Below are 20,030 nucleotides of genomic sequence, written 5' to 3'. Positions count from 1 at the left end.
TGCAAGCGTTTAAACACTTGTACTGTGTCTTTGGCCCGGTGGAATGTATTTTCTGAAGAAGAAATTGTAAACCAGAGTCTCACTTTCTGGTGCTCGGGGTGGGGTGGGGGAATAAAAGTGGCTGATTTCCCGCTTTGCAAGCAAGCGCTAGCCCTATACGTCATCAGCATCCCTCCACCCACAATCGTACGCGGTTTGTCTCCGCGTTCTTAAGTCAGCGTTCTCCAGCGGCTTAGTTATAAGGGGCGGGGCTACTTCTTAGCTGCGCCCCCTTTCAGTCCTCTGCCTAATACCTGAAAGTCGGTAACAGGCGGAGTTATTGCGGGAGGTCCCGCCCCTTCACCATCACTCGACCAACCGAAGTAGGAGGGGTGTAGCTTCTCTGGTGACCCCGCCCCCTGTGGGGCCGGCAATTTTAGAGCCGCGCGCCCGGCGGGAATGTAAGATGGCGGTGTGGTAACGCGAACCGGCTAGTACTGAGTGTCTGGGCCAACTTCAGTTCGGGTTTCTCCAGCAGCAGTAATCGGTGGACGAAGAGTGTTAGGGTACTTGACCAAGATGCCGAACATCAAGATCTTCAGCGGCAGCTCCCACCAGGATTTGTCCCAGAAAATTGCCGACCGCCTGGGCCTGGAGCTAGGCAAGGTGGTGACTAAGAAATTCAGTAACCAGGAGACCTGGTAAGGGCAAAGTTGGGACCCCGCTCGATCTCACCTGCCTAGGCGGTGAGAGCGGAACTTGGGCGGCCACGGTAGGGGGATGGGACCGCAGCATGACTTGTGATGGGCTGGTAAGGGACAAGGGGCTGCTCCCCGGTGAACGTGCCCCCGAGGGCTCTTTCCGTTATTTACCGCTCGGGAAGGTTACGTTTATCCCCACCGTGTGGTTGGGGTGGAGTCAAGATGGAGCGGTGAGCGGAGCTGCCGGCTTTAAAGGCAGGAGGTGCAGAACCCAGTGCGTGGATGGTGGCTGCATTGAGCGACGGAGGGGAGAGACGCGTAGCCTCCGCCGTGGGGACACGTGGCTTTGTAGCTTAACTGGTGAGCCACCAGGCTGAACTGGGTACGCTCCAGCTCTTGGACCAGCTTGCATAAGAGCACCTACTGCAGACGGGGTCCTCTTGCTATTTCCCCTAAAGTCTAAGGAGCCGCTTTTCAATTTGAACCGGTATGGATTGGATTTGGTGCAGAGAGAAACTGACATGTACTGAGGACGCCAAAATTGTTCCCCTTAGATTGACAAGTGTTGGCTTCTCACGACTCATTTTTATGTCGTGCTTAAATTTAGTTGGACAAAATGATTCATTAACTGATTTCCAGCGTTTCAGTTTGAACCTTTCAGAAAGTCTCAGGGGATCTTAATTCAGGAATCCTCGACCTTCCCCAGTCCAGCAGCTGGTGCAGATATACAAAAGCATACTTCTCAGAAGCAACGTCTTTTCTGAACTAGTTAACTTCTCTTGGCGCGCCATGTGGGTAATTTAGGACTCTTGTGTATCCTTGAATTAACATAACCAAGGAAAGATAATGGGATGGAAGATCAGGGGTCCCACAGTGCATTGCAGCTCCTTTTTTTCTATGCCTTGCTAGTTAAATTTAATCCCTGCCCCTCCCCCACCCCTCCCAGCCTCAGTCCTTGGAGCTGTTTTTGGGATAACTTGTTTGTTTACTCGTTCCTTTCAATACCTCCTTCCACCTAACTGTAGAATCTAGTAGTACCTGAATTTTTGGCGGATTGTTTTGCCCCGTTGATCAAATCAGATTTCTTTGAGCAATTTTCCCCCCTCACCTCTTTTGTTTCCTCTTTCTTTAATTACTGATGTGTCACTCTGCTTGTCATTTTTAGATGCTACTGATAAAAGCATTCATCTGTACTGGACAGCTTCCTTCTGGATGCTTGGTTATTGTGCCAGTGGCTGTGATGTAAATGATAGTGCAAACACGGATGCCATCTGTAACCAAGCAATCCCTAAGTCCAAAGAGCCTCGCCAAGCTGTTGTCTTTATTAGACCACAGCATTATGATTCATGGGCTAGAATGACAAACTGGATCAACTTTAAAATTGACAATGTAACTAGGGGAGGAGAATGATTTTCATTGAAAGTGTGTTTGCCCCCACCCACCTCCTTAAGAGAACTGGCTTCTACAGGGAAAACCATCATTCCCACCCACTTCACATTGACCCTTCCACGTGTGTATAATGCCACACACTCAGTCTGAGGCTGTCTTGAAGAAGGTGGGGAGAGGAATGTAGTTTTCAAACTGTTGTCCCAAGGGAATCTACCTAGTAAAGGTGTGTGTCTGTGAATTTATCAGAAGTGTGAGGTACGTTGTTTATAACTTCCTGTTACCTTGCAACTTGAGTAAATATTCCCCTTAATATTAAGACTACATGGATTTAAATACCTATCTTGTCTATGCTATTTTAAGATAATAAATCCTTAATGGATTTAATTTCCCTTTTTTTGAGCTTGTGCTGTTATTTCTTGTTTGTTTTTGTTTTGGGGTCACACCCAGTGGTGCTCAGGGCTTCTGGATTCTCAGGGATCACTTGTGGAAGGGCTCAGGAGACTAAATGGGTGTCTGGGATTGAACCTGGCTTGTTTTTGCTCTGCAGAGGCTCATTTCAATCAGTGCTCAGGGGACTATTTGGTGTTGGGATCAAACCCAGGTCATCCTCAGGCAGAGCATTTGCACTAGTCCTTTGAGCTATCTCCCCAGTCTGAGCTAGCTCTTCAACCGTTCCTTAGGGAATACGTCCTTAAAAGGGGACTTAACTAGATTAAAGGTACACACATTTTTTTTTCAGATCTTTGATAACTATTGCTTAACTGCTGGGGCTGTAGAAATAGTATTGCGGATAGGGCACTTGACTTGCATGTAACCAATTCCAGGTCCTGTCCCTGATGCTACATGGTCTTCTGAGGAGAGATCCCTGAGCACAGAGCCAGGAGTAAAACTGAGCACCACTTGTGCACCCCCCCAAGCCAAAATAGCAATAAATGTAAATGAGCTGCCTCAAAGGAATATGGTTCAACATTAATTGCACCAATGTGTGTATAAATGAGAGAACTATAGAGGAAGGCGAGTGAAAATGATAGATCTGTAGTAAGAGCAACTGGGTTGTAGGTACAACCTGTTCTACCATCAGTGAGTTGACTGCCTAATTATCATCCTATAGAGAGAGCCATAAAAATTACATGAAATTTTTTGAGTTTATTAACTAAACTGTGTAATCTGAGAGTAGTTTGTGAGTTTTGTTCTGTTGTTTTAGAGGGGGGTGGGGTTGACCACATCCGGCAGTGCTCAGGTGCTACTCCTGACTCTGGGGATTGCTTCCTGGCTATGCTCAGGGGACCATGTGGTGTCTGATCAGACCTAAGCTTCTGACATGTGAAGTTGCACTCAGCTCGTTGAGCTCTCTCTGTGCTTCTAGTTCATGAGTTGTTAAAGCTTTATGGAAGTCTTTATGATACTACTGCAGGGGAAGATTGATCTTTATCAGCAAAATTAGAATCCTACATATAAAGCAAGGCAATGTCCAAATTTATATACACCACTTGACTTGTAACCCTGTTAAGTAAACGAAAAGCATGACTTGTCATAACATCCTTTTGTGCTTAAACCTAAGTTTTAGAGCTAAATCTGAACTTGGGAAATGATTGAACTGTTTGGTTGATTATCATCAGCAACCAATAATTGATAAAATAGCACAAAATGGTACTAATGATCATATTAGGTGGTGAAATGATGCATTTTCCCCTCCTTTGTTGGGGTGATGATTTGGGAGTCATGCACACACACAGTTCTTACCAAGGGTCACACATTTTCAACTGCGGTATTAACACACATTTGGCTATGGTGGCCCCTAGATTAAACATTTCCATTGCAGTGTCTGGGCTACTAAACAGCAAAGTCCCTGGAGCCACACTTGCACATGTGGGCCACACTGGGTATCAAACTCACAGTCTCACGCAAACATGGCAGTCCTGTATACTACTGAACCATCATCTCAAGATGTCTGGTGACTTTTCAAACCTTATGTGATATCAGAATATAAAATTGGTTGGGGTGGGGAGCTCCCAGCAATTTTTAACCAACTAGGTTGATGGTTTAATGCAAGGGCCTAAGTACATCCTGTGAGGTGGGGGGGGGGGGAGGCGGCGATTAATTACCCAGAATTGGGGGCCTTCAGGGCTGGGATCATCCGCATGCAAATCATGTGCCTTCACCCATATACTGTCTCTTCAGTTTTAGTATATATGTGTATATGTATATTTGTAAGTCTCTCTATAAATATATTTTTGGCAGCTGAGTTTGGGCCACAAACAGGGGGGCTGGGGTCTACTCCCAGCTCTGTGCAAGTGTACTATCACTCTAACCCTAGAATATACTTTTTAAAGCAGTCATCTTTATTACAGGTATATTTAGCAAGTGCTCTGATAATTGACAGTGGAAATTTAATTTTATAATTGATACCTCATCTGCTTTCAAGGAAAGATCTGAAGTGTGTTTTATAATAGTCACACATGCAAAAGGTTCATTAAGTTGGTACATAGGAAACCTTACAGAACAAAGGACTACAGTAATTGTGCCAAGAATTCAGCATTAAGTCATTATAAAGGTTTAGCTTTGCCTTAACTGTTTCCCTTGGCTTCCTGGCAGCCAAAGGGATAAAGGTGTGCAATGGATTATGTAGTTTTTATTTTCATTAAACAAACTATTTAAAGACTTCCAGGCATACAATTCTAAGAATTTTATGGGGTAGATCCTTAAATCACAGTCAGTAACATAATGAACAATGGAAGCAGATAATGTTAGTATTTTTGGTGTTGGGGCTGAGAGTGAGGCATTTGTTGAAAAATCAGCGGCTGTGTGTCTGACTGTGTTATTTTCTGGGTTTATTTGACAATAAGAATTGTCAATTAGCTTTAAAAAGCTAATTAATTGTTCCCTTTTCCCCTTCCCTTTCCTGCTACTGTTGCTGTTGCAATAACCAGAGAGCACAGGCAGGCTTGGTTATGTAACTCCTGTTTTCGATTGCAGTGCTCACTGTGGGGCGCACATTTGGTTGCTGTGCTCACACACTCAGGCTCAGTGCTTAGCGAGGGCTGCACCTCTGTGTTCTGGTGCTCACATATGTGCTTCTCAGTGTCACACTCTTAGCCATGGTACCTGTACTTCGTTTTTTGTTGTCGTTAGTTTGTTTAAGCACCAAGCAGTGCCCAGGGATGCTCAGCAGTCACTCTTGGGGGTGCTTGGAGGATCTTATGAGGTGCCAGGGATCAAAGCAGCAGGCAAGGCGAGTGCCTGACCTCCTGTACTGTCTCTCAGGCCTGGCTGCCTGTACACCTTTAGTGCTGGTGTCTGCTCCAGAGATCACACTGTGGGGGGCCTGGGGATCCCCAGACAATATAGCAGAACCAAGCCCAGCGTGTGCGCAGCACTAGGAATCAGACTTGTGTCGTGCTGTTTGTAAGAAGCAGTGGAGCCCTCTCCTAGGCCCCACACAAAGAAAGCTTGAGGCTGGAGAAGTAGCCCATTCCTTATACTGCCTTGGATGGATTTGTCAAATTGCTTGTGGGTTCCTAACTCTTAATCAAACAACCTGCCTTTCTGGTGAATGGCAAGTGCAGATGGTATTCTGTGTTCTTGAAACAAAAGCCTCAACTGTTGACTTTTTATTGGGATTGGTTTGCTTTTTATTGGAAGTTGATGTGTTTGACTTTCCTTTTAGCTTTTTTTTTTATCAGTGTGGGGGAGGGGAGGGTAACAATATATCAAGCAGTACTCAGGAGTTATTTCATGCAGTGCTCTTGGCAGTGCAAAGCCTCTTTGCCTGCATTGCTTGCTCCAGCCTATTGCTCTTTCTCCAACCTTTCACTTTCATTTTCTTCTGGGGTGGTGGGGAGATTGGGGTCAGGCCCAGCAGTTGCTAAGACGCTACTCCTAGGTTTGTGCTCAGGGCGGAACTTCTGGCACTGTAAGGAGGACCAGGGATGTGGTGCCAGGAGTTGAACCGGGGTTGGTTTCATGGAAAGCAGGTGCCCTAATCCCTGTACTGTATCTGTATCTCTGGCCTACTTCACTTTTATTTTCTTCCAGGGAAACAGAGGTCTTGGTCAGAAAGGAAGTAAGGCATGGAGGATAATTGTGGGTGAGAATAAATTATGAGTTCTTGGGGGATGTGACCACACCATCCAGTTGTGCTCAGGACTGCCTCTATGCCTCAACTCCTGCCTCTATGTTTAGAGATGATTCATAGTGGTTCTGGAATCCTAGATTCTTTCTTTAAAGACTTTAGGCATGCTGTGAATCACAAGCAGCAGTTCAGTTACTTTTTGGTGAGTTTGAGCCTTTTGAGGTACATTGTTTGGCTTTTTTAGAGCACTTCTAGAAAAGGCTACACTTTAAAGCTGATACTGCTATTAGTATACAAATAGTGTGTTGTATATACTTTAACTAAGGCCTAATTTTTCTGGGATCTCTTTGGAGTGAGTGCCCAGCTGTGCAATTTGGTCTTTCCACCTGCAAATGAGCTCGGGGAGAATTCTGAGAATCCTACTGTTTATAGCTCCCTATTTCATGAAGTTTCAGCCCACAGAAGGTACTGCTTGGTTTCAACAAGACTCAAATGGACCCTTAGGTTTCCGAAGCCTTTCTGGCCACACTTGCTCCTCTCCTGTATTCTGCCCCACAGTTCCCAGACTCCCCAGAATATGATCTGACTCAGCACTACTGCAATCCTCTGCCCAAGCCCCCCTCTGGGTGCTGCTACTTGGAAAGTAGCCCCCAGCAGTATTCCAGAGTCACCAGGGGTCTTACCTCATTTGTTCCCACAGGGATCCAAATCCTGTGTTGCCTATACTCTGAGCAGAACAGAGCTGTTTCTTATATTTTATCCAGTTTCCTATGTTTATAGTGGAAAGTTGAGACTCTATTCCTTACTCCGGGGTGGAGGGGTGCAGGAGTTTCTAACTTATCCTTTCCCACCCCGGTGACCCCAGACAGTGGGCTGTCAGGACCGCCTGAGGACTTGTATCCTGGATTGTGCTCACCAGTCCTGGGCACTTTAACCCACTGAATCCTTTCCTGGGCCCTTTGCTCTCCCAGGAGACAGAATCCAGGGCGTTGACCTCAGTCCTGCATTTGCCTGGCCAGTGCTTTAAGCCACTGAGTCACTTAAGCCACTGTCATAAAACCTGCCCTTTCAGCCTTATATCACATCCCACATTCAGCCCACACACCACCCTCCCCTACCCCTTGCGAGGTAGTTCTTTGTCTTCATTTCTCTCCCTGATTTGGGCGTTTTCTTCCCTGCCCAAATGGCCTACCCTTAGTCACTTTATTTTTGAACATCTTTGATTTTCTCTAGAAATGTTTTTCCTCCTTCTGTCTCTGCAGCTTATTATTTATTTATTTTCAGTCACCGTGAAATTACAAAGTTATTCGTGATTGGGTTTCAGGCATACAGTGTTTCAACACCGGTCCCTTCCCTGGGGTCCTGTTTCCTTTACCAATAAGTTTTGGCACTGTGGTTTCCAGTACTGTTGCTGAGAGGGGTTCGTACATAACACTTTACCACCTTTCAGCACCACCTCCACCTCCAGGTTGAACACTTCCCTCCACCATAGTAATTGCCCTGCCCCTGTCCTGTCCCCCAGTCCCTTGAATGGCATGTTTACTACTGAACACAAGTTCTTATGTTTGTTTCCACTGTCTTTGGGTATTCCTTATACCACCATTATGTGTCTTTATATCTTGTATATGAGAGTCATCATCTGGTGTCTCTCTCTGACTAACTTTACTCATCCTGGTATGCTCCAGGTCCCTTCATGTAGCAGCAAATTTCATGACTTTATCTTTTCTTATGTAAGGCCAAATAATATTCCATTGTGTATATGTCCCATAGTTTCTTTATTCACTCATCTATTCTGGGACATTTGTTTGTTTCAAGATTTGGGTTATTGTGAGTAAGGAATATAGGGGTGCAAATGTGTTTTCTCCATTGGGGGAGGGGGGCTTGAGGTATATTCCAAGAAGTGAGGTTACTGTGTCAAGTACAAGATCAATTCCTAGACTTTTTAGGAATGTCCATATTGTTTTCCAGAGAGGGTGGACTAATCGACATTCTCACCAGCAGTGAATGAGAGTCCCTTTCTCCCTGCATTCATGCCAGCACTGGTTGTCCTTGTTTGTTTTGATGTTGTCAGTCTCTGGTGTGAGATGATCCCCTATTGTTGTTTTTATTTGCATATCTCTGATGATTATTGATGCAGAGCTTTTTTTTCATGTGCCTCTTGGCCAGTTGATTTCTTCCGTGAAGAAATTTCTGTTTGTCCCTTCGCCCCAGTTTTTGTTGTTCACCCCCTGGCTTTGGGGGGCACACTCAGTACAACGGAGAGGTTGTAGGATTCAGGAGATGCTGCTCCTGGTTCTGCAGTGGCATCACTTCCCCAGTGATACTTGGTTGGGAATCATGTAGCACCTGAGATCAAACACAAGCTTCATGCATGCAAAGCTTGCACGCCCCCACACCTCTGCCTTTAAACCATCTCTCCAGCCTTCTGTGTTTACTTACTCAGCTATATGTGGTGATGTGGTTAGAAATCCATAGTTGTGCACTATAAAACATAGAAAGGACTGCGTGATACCTCTTCATTGGACCTGCCACCACAGTGACTGGTGGAACATGCTTATGCATGCTTACAAAGGGGTTATTTTTTATTTTAGTTTTTAAGTTTTGGGGCCACACTCAGTGGTGCGCAAGGCTTATGCCTGGTTCTGCATTCAGAGATCATTCTTGGTGGATTCAGGAGACCATATAGGGTGCTGGGGATTGAACCCAGGTCAGCCATGTGCAGGGCAAGTGCTCTACCCACTGTACTATATCTCTTCATTTTAAAGATGTTTTAATTTAATTTTTTGTTGTTTTTTAAGCCATGCTCAACTCTGCTCAGGGTTAATTCCTGGCTTTGTGCCCTGAGGTCACCTCCTGACAGGGTTTGGCGGACTGTATATGGTGCTGGGAATCAACCCAGGGTGGCCATGTATAAGGCAAGGGCCTTAAATCGTTGTCCTGGGGAAGTATTATTTAACACATCCTGTGTTTGCATTTAACTTTTTTTGGTTCCTGGGCCACACCTGGTGGTGCTCAGGGCTTACTCATGACTCTGTGCTTAGGGATTATTCCTGGCAGACTTGGGGGACCATATAGCATACCAGGGATTAAACTCTGGTAGACCATGGGCAAGACAATCACCCTACCCACTGTGTTATTACTCCGGTCCCTGCATTTAATTTTTTTATGTGTTGTTGATTGCAACGTAACCAAGATACTAAAATTTTATTATTATGAAATTTAAAATTTTTAAATATTTAAAAATTGAGGGTTTTTTCCTCCTTTATAGTGCTTTTTAGTACTGTCTGTATACAGCACATCTCGTTCAGTCCTTCATTCACACCGACCACATTTTAAGTGCCCAGTAACCTCACAAGGCCAATGGCTCCGTTATTGGACAGAGATGCTCTAGTATGTGCACTTTGGAAAAATATGGATGTTTTGCTATTCTAGCAAGCCCTTGCTTCCTCCCAGAATGTCTTCTAAAAGGTATATCACCAGTAACTGAGTTACCATTGCTGACAGAGTCAGTGACTTGGACATTGGTGATTAATAGATGTCAGTTCAGCAGTGTGATGGGGGACACAAAATGGCTGTATTTTGTTTATCTGTTTTTCAATGTTGCTAATCCAGGCTTCTGCCATCAAATTCTTTGTAGCTTTTTTATCTCTTATGAAAATTCTTGTTCTGTCCTCAAAGTAAGTTTTTATGAGCTGAGTGTCCATAAAAGGGAAGGTGCTGATTTGTCAAAAAAGACTTTTTTGGCCAAAGAAGGGGGTGGAACCCACTTTTCTCTAACATAGAAGTGTTAGTTTGAAAGAGAAAGTCAATTTGCTCAATGTTTGCAACTGAAGGCCTGTGCATGTTCAAATTCTGCCTTAAGTAGGTACAACAGACAGCCTAATCCTGAGGGATATTCATGCATTTACTCATACAGTACCTAGTCAGTCATTTTACATGTCATTACTATTTTTGTGGCACTTGCATTCCAGTGGCAGACAGAACATAAACGAATGCATGAAAAACAAGGTGATGGGCCAGAGCAAAAGTACAGCAGGTAAGGTGCTTGCCTTGCACGTAACTGACCTGCATTCGATCCCCAGCAATTCATAAGATCCCGTGAATGCCTCCAGGAGCAGATCCCTGAGCACCACTGGGTATTGCCAAAACAACAACAATGAAATAATAGGGTAGTAAAAAATTTTGAAACGTGTTCTGAGAGTGGATAACCAGGAAATAGTTGGCAGACCTGAAGGATGTTGCTCAGTGGTCGAGTACCTACCTTGCATGCTTAAGGCCTCTAGTTCGAATCCAGATGCTATACCACCTGGCCTTGTGCTGTCCCTGGCACTGCCACTGTAATCCCTGACACCACCACCAGCATTGCAACCAAGAGTGTGACTCCAGAGCAAAAGGACAACAGAGGGAAAAGAAGGGAGAAAAGTAATTAAAAAAAAAAACTGGGATGAGTTAGTCTATTTTATTTCGGCTCCATGCTGAGATCCAGGTGCTCTCCAAGTAACCCAGGCATGTGTGACCATGCCCGGAATTCAGCTTAGTCTCACCCACACTTGCCCTAGGTGCTTGTTGGTGGTGCTCAGGAGCTCCTCCTGGTGCTTTCTAAGGCGTGGCAAGTGGCTCTTGGCTCTGTGCTCAACCTTGCAGTGCTCTTGCCTATTGGCCGTCTTCCTGGCCCTACCTTATGTGCTTTTGTGGGTTTTTTTTTTGTTTTTTTTTCCTTGGGGGCCACATCTGCTGCTGCTAGGGGACCCGTATGTGGTGCCGTGGATTGAATGAACCTGGGGTCCAGCTGCATGCAAGGCAAGAGCTTTTTATTTTTTCCTCAAGGCACGAGCTTTAACCCCTGTACTGTCTCTCCAGCCCCTACTTCTTAAGCCACTGAGCTTTTTTCTGGACCTCTCAGGCCTCTCCTTAATTTTATTATGGAGCACAACTAGAGAAGTAGAGAGATTCATTAAATCAGACACCCCGCCTTTTACTCAGCACCTGTTCAACAGTTAGCGATAAATGGCTAATTTGTTTATCTATTGCTTTTCCCCTCTCCACAGCCCCACAATTGGATTATTTTGAAAAATTCAAATAATTATTCAATAGCTAAGCAAAACTAGATATATCATCGCACAAATGTTTTAGCTATAAGGCTACTCATTTCTGTTTTTTGGTTTGTTTTATTTTTGGTCCACCCCCAGTGGTTCTCAAGCTTACTCCTGGCTCTGCACTCAGGAATCACTCCTGGTGGTGGTCAGGGGACCATAAGGGGTGCCAGGGATCAAACCAGTATATCTGGGTCGGCCATGTGCCATGGGTACCTTGCCCACTGTACTCTCCAGCCCCTTGAACAGAATCTATCTGCTTGAGAATAGACCGAGTTTTTCACATTTGAAATTGAAAAATTGTTGAATAAAATTTAATATTTGTCTTCATATAGATGGCAGATTTTTAGACAAGGCATAAGCTTCACTCACTGTACTTGTACAATCTTTCCAGTCCTAATATTTCAGTCTTTTAATAAAAACATCAACCACTCCTGATTTCAGGTTTTCCTGTCTCTTAAAAGTATTTTTAATTTTGATTCATTTTTAAGACCATTTATATTAATAACATTGTGATTTACAAAGTTGTTCATTGTACAGTTGTTTCAAGTATTTAGTGCTCCATCACCTCCATTGTGACCTTTCCTCCACCAGTATCCCCAGTTTTCCTTCCAATCCCACCCTGCTCCCTTAGACACATAACAAATTTACTTTTTTGCTTATTCCAGCAAAACTTTAAGAAATGGAAACAGAATGATCAGAAAATCAGTAAAAGCCAGTTTGTGATTACTATATGATTTTGACCTATGTAAATAAGAAAATTGAAACCATTTAATACAATATAGTAAAGTGCCTATTCTTATTTACATATATAAGTTTTCAACTCTGGACTTCAAAGTATTACTTTAAGTGTTATACTGGGATCTCGTTATGGTAATACTCATGTCTCACCTGTCATTAGTAAAACTTTTAAAGCAATTCTATATGAATATATTTTGGAATTTACATGGAAAAGATAAAGCCTAAATATGTAAATTTCCCCTTATATTTTATTATATAAACACTGGCTTACAAAGTTGTTCATGATGATTTGTTACAAGCATTCACTTAACAAAACATAAACACAGAAGACTTAACCTGTAACATCCTAATGATCTCACATACAAGGACTTAATGTCTTCATGGTGAGATACAATTCACACTAATTTTCTTTTGAGGTAATCAGTTTTTGATCATTTTGTTAGCAAAATTATTGATAACATGTAATATAAAATAAATTATTGAGGGCCTGTTATCGGGGCAGGCTTAAGGAACATTTGGGAAAATTGGAGACAATGGTGAAGGGAAGATGCAGTAGTAGTGGGATTGGTGTTGGAATTTTAACTAAATTTAATTTTAGGGGTTTTTTGTGGTGGGGAGCTTTCCCGTGGAGCTTAGGGAATGAGAAACCATATGATAGTTGGTCTTGCAATGTGGGCTTGACACTTTTGTGCTGAGTCCAGTAATGTAGTGCAGTTTGAGCCTGGAGGTGCTGAGGGCAGCAGCTACTCTGGGGGCCATGCAGTGCTAAGGGTTGAACTCTGGGCCGCATGGATGCAAGACATACACTTTCTGCCCTTTGAGCTATCTTTCTGGCCCCTTAAAATGTCTTTCTTTAAACTGTTAACTGAAATCAATATGCAGCTATGGTTGGTTTAATGCGATTGATTGACTTTTTTTAAAATCACCTTTAAAAATTGTTTTAGAGGTGCCAGAGAAATAATATAGCAGTTAAGGTGCTGCCTTGCAAGTGGCTGACCCGGGTTTGATCCCTGCCATCCCACATGGTCCCCAGAACTCTACCAGTTGTGATTCCTGAGTGCAGACCCAGGAGTAACCCCTGAGCCTCATTTGGTGTGGCCGAAAAGCCAAAAATGATCTTACAGGACTCGAGCAATAGCACAATGGCTAGGGCTTTTTCCTTGCAGGCGGCCAACTCGGGTTCGATTCCCAGCATCACATATGGTCCCCTGAGCACTGCCAAGAGTAATTTCTGAATACAGAGCCAGGAGTAAGTAACCCCTGTGCATTGCTGGGTGTGATCCAAAAAAGCAGAAAAAAAAACCTACAGAGGGCTGCACGACATCATATGTTATTCATAACCAGCAATAGAAAACAAATTGTCTACGGTTGCCTTCTCAGCAGATCTGAGTGTTGGGATAAAATCCCAAATAATAATGGTGGGTCTGGTGTCGAAATATTGAATGTAATCAAAGTAGAGGGAGAATAATGTGGAAATCATCTGCCCCACAGGTAGAGGGAGGGTGTGGGATGGGGGTATACTGGAGTTTTTCATGGTGGAAAATGGGCACTGGTGAAGGGATGGGTGTTTCATCATTGTATGGACCGATATTTAAACACGAAAGCTTTGTAACTGCTCTCACGGTGTTTCAATAAATAAATTTATAAAAAAAAGAAGAAAAAAAGTAAGGTGGAGTTCATGCCCAATTCAATCAGCCTAATCAATGACTGAATAAATAGCAATACTCATACATTATTGCTAATTGAAAACTTTTCCCAATACATTTAAAAAAGAAGAAAAAAAAAGATCTGACAGAGGGACCAGAATTTTAGTACAGGGGGTAGGGTGCTTGCCTTGCATGTGACCAACTTGGGTTTGATTCTCAGTGCTACAAATGGTTCCCCGAGCCCTACCAGGAGTGATCCATAAGCACACAATCAGTTGTAAGTCCTGAGCACTGCCAGGTGTGGCCTCCCTACAAAAAAGAATCCTCCAAGGTAATTTTACAAAGAACCCAAGAGGTAAGCTACCACCCATGGTCCCCTGAGCAGAGCCAAAACTAGCCCTTGAGCACTGCCAGGTGTGGCTCCCAACCTTTCACCCCCAAATCATAGTAATCTTCTAAATTCCCAGGAAAGCTGCATTTATCTGTTTTTTATTTTCATTGGGGACCCTCCTGGCAACTGTGAATGGAACCTGCCCTAGGTTTGCACGTACCCTACCATTTGAGTGATGACCCTGCCCTGGGAAGTCACTTTAATTATTCATTGTGGGGGAGGGGTTGGGACTCTTCCTGGCTCTGTACCCAGGGGATCAACTCCTGGTGGTGCTTGAGGCACCTTTAATGGGATGTAACTGCGCTTGGTCATATTAAGGCAAGCCTGCCTCCCCCTCTGTACTAACTCTCTGGCCCCAGAAGTCCCTGTTAATAAGCTGGTCAGGGAAGAAAGATGTTTTAGATTGGCGGGCTGAGGCATGAGCAAGCAGGTTGTAGAAAGGTCATTCTTCATGGTAGGAAGACATGTGCAGGCTGTGAAGTGCGAATGGGTATATCATTCGAGGAACTTCAAGGAAGGCAGTGTGATGACTCAGGGTCCCCCATTTTATTTGGCCTAATGCCCACTTTCAGGGAAAGAAAAATCACTCAGCAGGAAGAAAAACTGAAAATAAACCATCACTCTGTCCCCTGGAAATCCACATTCCTTAAGTAAACAGAAAATCCACCTCTTCAGCGCCCTCCCCATCTCCCCCACCTGAACCTGTGTGCCTAGTGGCATCTGAGGCAGCTGCTGTGCCCTGGATGGTCTTGCTCATTTTGGGACTTGCTAGGCTGTGAGTGTTGCAGGGTAAGCTAGGGAGACAGTATTTGGCAATAAGCTGTTTTTCAATTAACTTCAAATGAAAGGTCTTCAAATTTCTTCAGTCTTACTTAAATTTATGAAAAATTATGAAATTTAATCTAACCAACAGACTAGGTTGTTTTGACTTAATTCCAGCAGTATCTTTGCTTTCGGTAATAGTTTTATGACCTCAGTTTTTATTGAGGGCTGCAATAATGGTTCACTCAAGTATGCACTTTATGTACCAATTTACCAGGCTTTTAAACAAATTACATATCTTGGAGAAAATGTTGGACATTTAGTACAGGAGGTACAAAGAGTCAAGAAAAAAAAGATTGAGCCTTGTGTGCTAATTCTTTTTCATCGAGATTGTTGCCTTCTACTTTACATCCCATCCAAAGTGGTGTGCTTCTTCTGATACATCAGTGGTATTGAGTATGAGATGTCACATAACTGTGCACTCCAGGAATTCTAAAATTTTAAATAGGGTGATGCAGCTGGAGTTAAATTTTTAATGGATGCTGGCTTTGTGGTCTGGAGACATATCTGCAGCTTGTTGATCTCTGAGATTTATTTATGAGTCTCTGGATCATGGCCAGATAATGACCATATATATATAACAGTGGGGCAGTTTATAGGCATGACTGCCAGGCTCCCAGAAGAACGGGGATGGGGGGAGATTCCCATCCCCGACTCCCCGAGAGCCTGGAGATTTTGGTCACGAAACCTGCATACTTGAGCTTTTCAACAAATTCATTCAGGGATGAGGCTTGTCCCAAGCCTGTAGAGATCAGCTTTGAGCATGGCAGCAATTGGGTTCTGGAGGTTTTCGGTTGCTGGGGTTGGTGGAGGGCTCACACACCCTATTCCATGGTGCCCTGGATGAGTTTCAACCTGACTCCGGTCTTTTGCTTTATATCATATGTCTGGGGGTACTTTGGTTATTTTCAGTTCTTTGCTTTTGTAAACATGCTTAATAAATATGTAGCCCTTTTTTGCTGCATAGAGCCAGAGCCATAATACAAGTGGATATGGTGCTTGCCTTGGATGCCGCTGACTGGATTCCATCCCTGGGACCCCATATGGTTCCCTGCACCCACCAGTAATTTTCCATGAGTGCAGAGTCAGAAGTAAGCCCCCAAAATCCTGTTGTAATGTGACAACTAGGGTATCAGCATTGATAAAACCAAGATATGGGGGAAAAATAAAAGCAAAGCAATCTTTATGTGCCACAAAGATTCTTTTCTACCTTTCTGCTTCCCTTCTTGTTCATTTGTTTTGAATTGCCTTTGTCTGGTTTTGGCCTCTAGGTGAGATGTATCTTATAAAATGAGTTGAAAATATTCTCATCTCTGGGGCCAGAGTGATAGTACAGTGGGTAGGGCATTTGCCTTGCATGTGGCTCACCCAGGTTCCATCCCTGGCATCCCATATGGTCACGCAAGCACCACCAGGAGTAATTCCTAAGTGCAGAGCCAGGAGTAATCCCTGAGCATTGATGGGTGTGACCCAAAAAGAAAAAAAAAATAAAAAATATTCTCATCTCATCTGTTTTCTGGGAAAAGTTGTGCAAAGTTGTGTTCATTCTTTTTTTTTTATAGAATGCAGTGAACCAGTTTTGGGCTGGTCTTCCTAGAAGTTTATTGGTTTCATTTATTCCCCTCTCTGCATTTTATTTATAACAAAAGCATGCCCTGTTCATTATTTTTTAAAAAGGATCCTTCTAATCGTTACGTGAATAGCACTGCAGCACTGTCCTCCCATTGTTCATCGATTTGCTCGAGTGGGCACCAGTAACATCTCCATTGTGAGACTTGTTGTTACTGTTTTTGTCATATTGAATATGCCATGGAGAGTTTGCCAGGCCCTGCTGTGCAGGCAAGATACTCTCAGTAGCTTGCCGGGCTCTCTGAGAGGGACAGAGGAATCAAACCTGGGTTGGCCATGTGCAAGGCAAACACCCTACCCACTGTGCTATCTTTCCAACTCTACTCGAATAGAGAAAGAATAAATATTAAATAATTGTCCCCTATATACACTTTTCTGGTAATGGAATTATATCCTGTTGAAGAAGCTTTCTTCATTCATGATGTGGGGGAATCCACCATTTAATCTACTCTTCATCTGTATACAGCTATGCGTGCACTCTTGCCCACAAACATCCCCAACTCACCTAGAATGTTAATTGGGAATATGCTGTTGCCCTCAGGTGTCACCACTAAGCCCTGACTTCACTTTTATTTTAAGTTTATATTCACTTATTTTCAAAGTCTTATTTATTTGTATTTCTTTTCTCCTCCACTTTATTTAGACACCATGCATTATAAAGTTGTTCATGATGATTTGTTACAGACATTCAGTATTCAAACACCAATCCCATCACCACTGAAATCTTCCCTCAACCATTGTCTCCATTTTCCTAACCACCCCTTAAACCTGCCCTCATCGAGGCCTACAATAATTTATTTTATATTGCTCGTTACCACTAAATGGCTAAAGAAATGATCAAAAAATATTCCCATAGAAGAAAATTTGTGAAAATTGTATCTCACCTTAGGGACATTAAGTCTTTGAGGGTTTACTAAGCCGTTGTGTCAGCCTTCTGTGTTAATGTTTTTGTTAGTCAAGATTGGTTGGCTTCTGCATTATATCCCATCCAATCTGGTGTGCTACTACTGGGATGCCAGTGTTGCAGAGTTTGAAGATGTCCAGAAAATCCAGACTATTTAATTGGGCAGTCCAGCCAGAGGCATGACTGCAGCTTTGGGGTGTGGGAGTGGCTGCCCAGGGGTTTTGTTTGGGTGGGAGCTGGCCCACCCCCATCTATGATCGCCCCAGATGTGTCAGCCAGGAATGGATGTCCAAGAAATTTTTGTGGCTAATTGATCTCTTTCACAGTTTATCAAGTCCTCTGAAACAAGGCTTGTAGATGAGCTTACATAGCAGCAATGGGACATTTTTCCTCCCCTTCCTCCTCCAATAAGCAAGACAAATGTTTTAGAGCTGAGCTATATCCCTGGTTCCTGAGGTGGTTTATTTATTTATTTTGGGTTTTGGAACACACCCAGTGATGCTCAAAGCTTATTTCTGGGTCTGTGCTCAGGGATTACTCCTGGCTGACTCAGGGGCCCATATTCATGCTGAGTATCAAACCCTGCTTGCACACATATTATACGATATACTGTCTCTCTCCAACTCCAAGTTGTCTTGTTTTTAATCATTGTTTTTAAGGGGGTCATACTCTCTGGGACTTCTCCTGGTCCAGTTCTCAGGAGACTCTCCTAGCTGTGCTCAGAGGACCATGCAGTGTTGGGGACTGAATCTGGCTTTCCCTCATGCTCTGTATGAACTCTAGCTCCTTGAGCCTTCTACTATCCCTCATACTTTATTCTTGATAAGAATCAAATTATGGATATTAAAACGTATTTTACGGTAAAATACCCCTGTTCCAAATTGGAATATCTTATAGAATTGAGGGGGGATGTTAAGCCACACCTGGTGGTGCTCACAGGTGACTCCTGGTACTGCACTCAAGAGTGGCACCTGACAGTGCTCACAGGAGTCTCTATAATCCTGAGAATTGAACTGGAGTCAGCTGCATGTAAGACTCTGAAATTTCTCGTTTTGTTTTGGGGCCACATTCAGCAGTGTTCGGGGCCTACTCCAGGCTCTGCAATCAGGAGTCACTCCTGGTGGGGTGGGGGTGAGGAGTCCATACTCTATTCCATTTCAAATTTCAGGTTGGCCGCATATAAAGCAGGCACCCTAATTGCTCTACTGTCTCTTTGGCCCCCCCCTTTATTTAATATTTTAGGAGTGCACTATCTTCTGTAGTTGGCATCACCACCAAATAGTAGTGCTTCGTCTCTCATAGGACCTTTTTACTTCTTTTGCTAAATATGTGACAAACTTAGCTGCTGAATCAACTCTGCATTCACATGTGCTATATATGAAGGAAATTAGGTTCAGGTTTCCTACGGAAAGGTTGATGCAATTGCTTGTAAGCTCTTTGGTCTGTCTTTGTCATGTTAAATTATTGAAGCCAGATCTATAGTACAGGGATTAGGGCACTTGCCTTGACTGCAGCCAATCCGGGTTTGATCCATAGCACCACATATGGTCTCCCGAGCAGCACCAGAAGTTATCCCTGAGTGCAGTGCCAGGAGTAAGCCTGAGCACTGCTACGTGTGACCCAAAAGCCAAAAGAAAAAGAAGGTAATATTTTGATCATACATTGAGGGGGATGTCCTGAAGGCAAAGTGGGGCAGCCGTGGCACATGCATCTGTAGCCCATTTACAACATACCTGTAGGGTTGTGTACTTGTTAGACCTTACTGATTGCTGCTGTCTGTAGAAATCCAACGTAGTGCTTAAAAATGTGTTGTTTTTGTCTTTGCTTTTCCCTTTTAGTGTGGAAATTGGTGAAAGTGTTCGGGGAGAGGATGTCTACATTGTTCAGAGTGGTTGTGGTGAAATCAATGATAACCTCATGGAGCTTTTGATCATGATTAATGCCTGCAAGATCGCGTCAGCCAGCCGAGTTACTGCGGTCATCCCGTGCTTCCCTTACGCAAGACAGGACAAGAAGGATAAGGTAGAAGCAGAATTCTTTTAAAAAACTGGTTGTTTTTCACGTACTATTTTTTATCCAGCAAATGAGTGCAATCATTCCATATTTGTCATTTTTCCTCTGACTCATTTCACTCAACATGATACTCTCCATGTATAAGCAGATTTCATGACTTCATTTTTCCTGACAGCTGTAGATATACCATAGTTTCTTTATCCACTCATCTGTTCTTGTGCACTTTTGTTGTTTCCAGATTCTGGCTATTGTGAACAGTGCTGCAATGAACATAGGAGCACAGGTGGCCTTTCTGCCGCTAGGACATATTCCCAGAAGTGGTATTGCTGGGTCACATAGAAGATCAATTTCTAATTTTTTGAGGAATGTCCATATTGTTTTCCAAAAAGGCTAAGGCAAAGACAGTAGAAACAAGGGCTAGGAGGACTTGTCCATGGTAGGCAGCTTGCTACAAAATTGGAACGGGAGTGAACTTAGGACAGAGATTGGACCACTGCCATAGTGATAGTTAGAAATGATCTGGACAAAACTGAGTGCTGAAAGGAAGTAAAGTGATATGCATGATACTCTTTCAGTAACAGTATTGCAAACCACAGTGCCTGAAAGGAAATTAAGAGATAAAGAGAGAGAAGAAAAGGCCTGCCATAGAG

At 43.5% G+C, this 20,030-nt stretch overlaps 1 protein-coding gene across 1 annotated transcript in view; it reads left to right on the top strand.

The window, feature by feature from the left end:
• Window positions 1-408: 408 nt before the first annotated feature.
• PRPS1 (phosphoribosyl pyrophosphate synthetase 1) overlaps window positions 409-20,030 on the top strand; it is a 42,356-nt gene continuing 22,734 nt past the window's right edge. Inside the window, exons 1-2 of the mRNA XM_056125667.1 lie at window positions 409-680; window positions 19,206-19,389. Coding sequence (XP_055981642.1) covers window positions 559-680; window positions 19,206-19,389 — 306 coding nt within the window. The 5' untranslated portion in view covers window positions 409-558. The remainder of the gene's footprint in view (window positions 681-19,205; window positions 19,390-20,030) is intronic.

The sequence above is a fragment of the Sorex fumeus genome, unplaced genomic scaffold (genome assembly GCF_029834395.1).
Source record: "Sorex fumeus unplaced genomic scaffold, SorFum_2.1 ptg000058l, whole genome shotgun sequence".
In the NCBI taxonomy this organism is placed as follows: Eukaryota; Metazoa; Chordata; class Mammalia; order Eulipotyphla; family Soricidae; genus Sorex; species Sorex fumeus.
This window is presented reverse-complemented; position numbering and strand designations above follow the sequence as displayed.